We start from the raw sequence: 7,683 nt of genomic DNA on the forward strand, positions 1-7,683 counted from the left end.
CTATGGCTCCTCTATATCTAGGACAACAAAATCAATGGGAAATATGAGATTGCCCACTTTAATGAGCACGTTCTCAACCATTCCTCGTGGGTATTTAATTGATCTGTCTGCCAATTGAAGGGAGATGGATGTGTCCTTTAACTCTTCCAATCCTAATTTCTTGTATACAGAGAAAGGCATTAAGTTTATAGTTGCTCTTGAGTCACATAAACAATTAAAATTCGAATCATTCCCTATTGAGCAAGGTATTTTGAGACTCCTTGGATCTTGTAGCTTAGGATGTAATTTGTTCTGCAAGATGGCACTACACTCCTCATTTAACTTGATGGTCTCAAAATCTATAAGCCTTTTCTTTTTCGATAGGATCTCCTTCAAAATTTTTGCATAGTTTGGTATTTGAGATAAAGCTTTAATCAATGAGATATTGACATGAAGTTTCCTGAAGATATCCAAGAACTTTGCAAATTATTCTTCCAACTTCCTCTTTTGTAATCTCTGTGGAAACGGGACAAGAAGACCATAAGGTTTGACAGGAATGGTTGCCTTAACCTGTAGATTTTCTAACTTTTGATATGGAACTATTTTATCTGGCTGTTCAGATTTATCCACTTGCTCCTCATGTATGGAAGGTACTTTTTTCATTTACTTTTACCCGTCTTTCAACTGTGATTTCTGGAAGTTGAATCCCACTGCGTGTAGTGATTGCCCCAACCTCCTCATTCTCTACAACTTTTACTACCATTACGTACTGCTTAGGATTTATCTCAGTGTCACTTGGCAATGCTCCTTGTTGTCTTTTTGAGAGTGCCTTAGCTATTTGTCTCATTTGATTCTCCAAATTTTTTATGGCAGCACCCTGAACTTGCAAGCTCTTATCGGTTCTCTTCATATGTTGAGTGGATATTTCTACTAACTTAATCACAAGATCTTCTAATGAAGACTTCTTCTCATTCTGCTAAAATCCAGGTGGTGTCGTTTGCTGTGGCGTAATGTGAGCTCCCTGATTATTACTCCATTGAAAACCTGGGTGATTTCTCCAGCCTGGGTAATATGTGTTTGGATTTGGATTGTGTTGTTGCCTTTGAAAATTCCAAGTGTAGTTCACGTCTTCTACCGTTTGGGCAAAAAGAGATCCTACGTTAAAATCAACACTCTCATGGTTCCTTCCACAATGTTTGAATTTCGGTCCTACTATCTGGGCTACACTCATCTGATCTATCTTCTGTGCCAATGATGTCAATTGTGCTGAAAGTGCTGTTAAAGAATCAACTTCGAATACCCCAACAACTTTCTTTTCACTCGTTCTTTCAGTAGGCCAAAGTGCACTGGTAAATGCCAAATCCTCCATGATTTGGTAGACCTGGTCCGCGGTTCTTTTTGTGATAGAACCATCGCACGCAAAGTCTACGTTAGCCCTGCTAATCGGGTTCAAACCAATGTAAAAGTATTGCACTTGAAGCCACTTCTACAATCCGTGTTGTGGGCACTGGCGAAGTAAACCCTTGTATCGTTCCCAAGCCTCTGGATAGCATTCTTAGTCCATTTACTGAAACGTGGTGATCTGATCCCTTAGCTTTGCAATTCTTTTTGGTGGGAAATATTTGCTAAGAAATTTCTGACTCAATTGGTTCCATATTGTGATGCTTTGCGGTGGACAAATGTCTAACCATTCCCTTGCTGAATCCCTCAATGTGTATGAGAAGAGCCTTAGTCTAATTGCTTCGCTTGAAACCCCCAAATACTCAATTGTTGTGCACATGTCCAGAAATCTTGATATATGAGTGTTGGGATTCTCTGTAGCTTTCCCAAAAAATTGTAGTGCATTTTGGAACATGTTGATGACATCTGTCCTCGGGTGGAAGTTTGCCTGACCAAACGCCGAATATACGATACTGGACTGGCTTTCCACTACCGGTGGAACCATATACTCTCCCATGAGCATTGCATTTTTGTTGACTGCAGCGATATTCGGTTGTGCTAGTCCTAGATTAGTTCCGATGGCTATTTGATTCGGATTTTCGTTTGCCATGTCTTCCTCTTTTTGTTTTTGATGTGTTTCAAGTTGTTGTCTTCTTCGAAAGTTGAATGTTTGTTCGATTTCTAGGTGAAATTGAGCAAGATCAGCAGTTCTCGAACTTCGTATATAAAGTCTTGAAAAAGAAAGCAAGAAATACTGTAAAAATTTTCTAAATTAATAAACTAGACTAAAAATAAGAAAAATTCAGATTAAAGTTAAAATTAACTAAAACTAGTCAAAAACAATAGTCCCCGACAATGGTCCCAAAAATTTGATCGATTGATTACTCGCAAATGAACGGGATCGTAAACAAGTAATAAAGTGGTGTGTAGAGTATCGAACCCACGAGAACTATGTGTTTGATCGAGTTAAAACTAATAATTCCCTTAATCGAATAGCAAGGTCGAGCTGTAACTAACACTATTAAATCTATCAACTAAATAGAAAGTAAATAAAAGTATATCAAATTTGCGAGAAGTATCGCTAAGATGTGGAATTCCACTTGCCACTCCATTTTTAGTTCGACAATTTAAATTGACAATTTGAAATTATACTTGTTGGTCAATGTTCCTATTTTAATTGAAAACCTCTCTCGATAGTTATCAAATTTATTCCCCTCATACGACATTCCTATCCCTCGATGAAAAATGCGAACATAATAAATGCATTAAACGAGTTAGAACATCTTATAAAAATAATATGAAGTATAGAGGTATATCTCTATCCTCTATCGAACCTCACAATATTTATTATTTTGTGCTAATGATCTTATTGTCTCTCTCGATAACAACAAAATTCACAAACAATTCAACTAGTGGTTAATTAATTAGAAAGCATGAAAACGATAATAAACGTCCAAACAATTAAACAAATTAACGTCAATTAAATTATTCAAATTAAAAATTCATAACAAGGGTTCATCACATCCTAGCAAATATAGAAAAATTAGCCTAACATACTTAAATTACAAGAAATCATATATAAGTGGAAAGACATAACCCGGATTTTTGATAAATTGAGAAGATGAAGACAAATCTTGAAATCTTGAATCTCTTCAATGGTTTCTTAATAAATCTCCACTTGTGCTCTCTCTTCTTTGTCCAATACCAAGTTTCAATCTTCACTTGATTGAATTCTTGCAAGTCCCCTTCAATTCTCTCACAAAAACAATGAATTCTCCTCCTTTAATGATGATAATTGATGAATATTGGAGTATATTATGTATATGAGAAAAGTATGGGAGCCCCCTTTTGTGTATTCTTCTGTTGGGTATCTGTAGTGGTCGAAAATTGGTGAAAAATCACGTCCAAATTGGTTTCCAAAGAGTTCCAATCGAATAAGGAAAGTTACACTCTCGCGCGAATTTTTTGTCTCTGCACAATAGTCAGTATTTTGATCATAACTTTATCTCCTGATATCCGATTGAATTGATTAAAAATTCTTTGGAAAGCTAACTAAAAGAGTTACAATTTTTCTAGAAATATATATTTTCCAATTTGGACGTTTACTATGCCAAAAATTGGTCGCAATCCTTAACTAAAAATCTGAAAAATATATCATGTAATTGGAAGTCGATTTATAGTAATATTCTGATGATATTCCATTCCTTTTTGACTTCTAATTGCATCCAATTGACTCCCATCAAACTTTAAAATATCTTTTATGGTCCAATTCAACCATTGGATATTTGCAATTTGGTCCTCAACTTTGTACTTCGCCATTTTTCACTTCTTTCTTTCGGTTTAGCTTCCAACCATCGAGTTTTACCTAATAAATAAAATATACAACAAATTAGATTATAATTTCTTTAAAGAACTATTAAATGTCTATATTTTTAGGTCTACATAAGTGTATAAAATACACTTATCACATGCTATTGAATAAATTAATAGAGCTAATTAAAAATCTAATAAATATTTTATATAGCTTGATTTAGTAGCAAGTTTCTCAAACTCGTTATTTTTTGTACTCTTAATATTTATACTATGCTAATTGCTAAGTTTAGAAAATAAAAATAAAAATTATCATATAACTGAAAATGCGATAAAATTTGCAAATGTTTAGAGCTTTGGTTTTTTTAGGTCGTTCTATAGATAATATATTTGAAATATAAATTAAGAAAAATATAAATAAGCAAAGAAAATGAGTTTTAAAAACCAAAATGCAACATTTACACTCATGTTTAAGAATTGAATCCTTATTTCTCATAATAATAAGCTAATTAAGTGATGTTCATAGTTGTAACAATTCACAATATTAAATTCTGATATAAATTTTGAGGAATGTATTGGACAATGCTAGATGTATATCAACTTTTTACATAATTTTTTACCTACACAAACAATAGGATGGCGGGTCCCACACGTAGGAATTTTTATATACACGCGAGGCCATGTGTGTGAGAGTAGGTAATCAGTTCGATAACTCAAATTCGATACATAGATATTTATCCTTATTAAAACCTGGACAGACTTAACTAAGAAACCCATGATCCGGCCATCAATTCGATCCAGGGTGGGGTGCTCTATTGGATAGGTTTGTTCATGGCCGATAGAAATTTGAAAAACGAAAAACCTGTCACGTTTAATAAAAAATCGTTGATCCAAATACATTGACTAGGCGGGTCATTGCTAATTAAAAATTGTTAAATTTTAAATAGTTTCTGTTGCGTATTGTCATACTTAACCAACCTACCCGGGCCAGTGGCCCACTCAGGCCGAATCACGTGGCACTCCAGCTGAGGCGGTATATATTGCTGAGGTGGGCTATGGTCGAAGCTCTTCAAGCCGAGGCGCGCCCTTTTACCGAGGCATGTGAGTATAACCGAGGTCCACATGTTGAGGCCTATGAGCCAAAACCATGATGCTGAAGTTGGTTGAAGTTAGCTGAAGCCCTCAAGTGGAAGTATTGTATAAAATGGCCGAAACCCCAAAGCTGATGCAGGAGCCTCCGAACCACAAGGGAGCATCCTCCATTGTCACTTCTCCCAAGAGATAGTCTACACAAAGATCTTATTCGAATGATTGATGGAACGTTTGTCATAAGCATAAAGGTCAAGTCTTGTCACTAGCATGAAGACTCTGCACAAGTAATAAATGCACAGTAAGCTAGCAAGTCAAGCCCCATGCCTAGGATAAGATGTTTGAATCAAAGAGATGAGGCCACGTGCCACCTTATCCAAGAGCTCCCATTTCACATGTATCACTATAAATACTTCCCTTGTGTAACATCAAAAGGCTAATGCAAGAATCAATACAAAAAACTACACTTTACTCAACTCTCTCTCATTTACTTGCAATACAAAAATCGAGTCTATACACATTTACATATACATTTACGAACACCGGTTGGTAATTATTGTACAATCGGATCACGAACAACCCGCCAGATTTCGAACGTCACCGTCCCGCATCGTTGGGCTACTCCTACACCCTTTGAACCACCCGTTTTAGACCGTCCACGTGTCTTAGCGTGTTGGACATTCACCCACGTGTGCGCGGGTGGGACTAGCATCCGTTGGCAACAAATTTTGGGGTCAACAGATTGGCATTGTCTGTGGGAAATCATACCATAACCACGAGCAACCTTGTGGTAAAAGTTTACTGAAAAAACATTTGGGCAACCCCCTTGAAAAAGGATTTGTTCTTGAAAAAGAACAGGAGGAAGCCCCATTACTTAGCAAAATCTGAAGTTTGACAAAAGAAACTGAGCTCCAGTGAAGATACTCCCCCCAGGAGGGTAAGAGAAAATACGAACGTGCCTCCTCAGCCCGTTGCCCCAGCAGCCTGGCAGAGACTCCACCACCACCAAAGAAGAGGTGGGATGCGTGCGACGGCACGACTATCAAGAGAAATGGCCATCATGGCAGCCAACATGAGGGATATTGCTAGCCAAAACTTGGCTATGAGGGAGCTTATGGCCCAAATGCAGGGTCAGGGAGGCTTCCCCATTCCTCCATACGCCCTCCAAGGGCGCTACCAGCAAGAGGATGAAGTTTAAAGTTATAGAACTGCCTCGTCAGACTATGGCCGAGGTGAAAGCCCACTTGAAAGGGAAGTGAAAATTGATGTTGCATCCAACTACGCTTCTGGCCGACCCACCCAGGTCCAAATGAGCCATGATAATTTCCCACCTCCGTATGAGCAGGATCCAAGACATAGGAGAGCAGGAAGTGTTTTTGACAGAATCAGCCCCGCCGAAACAAGGCTCAGGCAATAGCATGCTCAACAGCCTCGGACAATGCCACCTCCTCCACCTCCAATGCCCCAGCATGCTGAGAGAAGGCATGAAAATGCCCCCCGTGTTGCTCCGCCTAGAAATAAGCAGCAAAGGAGGGAGGAAGAGGCTAGGGATCGCCCCGGGACCTCTCACTAACAACCAGGGCATGAGGCTGATGAGTACGAATCTAATGAACATCACAGGTCCTGCGACTTGGACGATGACGATGACGATGAGAATCTACCATTCTCAAGGGAACTAAGGAATGCCCAGGTCCCGAGCCACTATGTTATGCCAAAAATACCAAAGTATGACGGAAGAGACAACTCGGATAAGCACCTGAATGCTTATAAAACTCACATGAGCCTAAGGGGCTCCATCCCAGCCGTGAAGTGCAGAGCCTTCCATTTAACGCTTAGTGGAGCAGCTAAAATTTGGTATAGCAGATTGCCACCTGGGAGCATTAGAAGCTGGCTCGAGTTCAAGACAACATTCTTGAAAAGGTTAGCGCTGAGCAAAGAAGGAGAGGCCCCCATCCAACGTCTCTAGGACATGAGGCAAGCACATGGGGAGTCCCTAAAGAGCTTCTTATCACGCTTTACCGATGAGATAACGTACTGCGTACAAGTCACTGACCGAGAGCACTATCCGCATTGAGGGGGGGTCTGAACATGAATACCTTATTCTGGAGAGACGTGCAGAATCAAGACCCTACCACTTATGACGCACTACTCGAAATGATGAGAAGGGAGATCATTAATGAAGAATTGATTGAACGTAGGAACATGGCAAGTAGAGGCCTCCCACCTCCTCAAAGACAATGCGGAAGAGGCCCGACATCCCACCTGATGGGCTACCAAATGAACCAGGCCGAAAATGAGAACTTTGGCCAAGCACTTGCCACCACCACTTTGAATGCGGTTCCTACCTTGGCATATGAAGATGTCAACCAGATTATTGATCCCCATCGAATTGGAGGCCCAGCAGGGACTCCGTCGGGGAGGAGGCCGAGGTTCAAGACCTAGAAATAGGTCAAATTCGAACCCCCCAGGATACTGTGTGTACCACAAGTCCTATGGGCATGACACAGCGGATTGTAGAGACTATGCACAACGTTCCCGGCGGGAACCCGCTAGAGACAGACATGATTCGCCCCACGCAACAGGCCCCCGCCCATGCACGGCAATCGACGTGGGCGTGAGGAGGTCGCTCCCCATCAAAGGGATGTATCCCCACAGTGAAGGGAGCATGATGCAGAGAGGCCCAGGTAAGGGCGTAGGCACCTAACAAACTGGCAAGCTCGAGATGAAGCCCCTATCCACGAGGTGGATACCATATTTAGAGGTCCGTATGTTGGCGGTGAAACACGAAACATCAAAAGGAATTTTGCTCGGGAGGCTAAACACCTCCCTTTGACAAGCTACATTGTGGGTAGCAGCTCTCAAAGA

The 7,683-nt window shown here is 40.1% G+C and overlaps 1 protein-coding gene across 1 annotated transcript; it reads right to left on the minus strand.

The window, feature by feature from the left end:
• LOC111393052 lies at window positions 1-889 on the minus strand. The gene is made up of 3 exons (XM_023018453.1): window positions 653-889; window positions 506-591; window positions 1-439 (listed from the first exon to the last, which is right to left on the minus strand). The coding sequence occupies exons 1-3, from the start codon at window positions 887-889 to the stop codon at window positions 1-3; spliced, it is 762 nt and encodes a 253-aa protein (XP_022874221.1).
• Between the last annotated feature and the right edge of the window lie 6,794 nt (window positions 890-7,683).

This window comes from Olea europaea, chromosome 4 (genome assembly GCF_002742605.1).
Source record: "Olea europaea var. sylvestris chromosome 4, O_europaea_v1, whole genome shotgun sequence".
Classification (NCBI taxonomy): Eukaryota; Viridiplantae; Streptophyta; class Magnoliopsida; order Lamiales; family Oleaceae; genus Olea; species Olea europaea.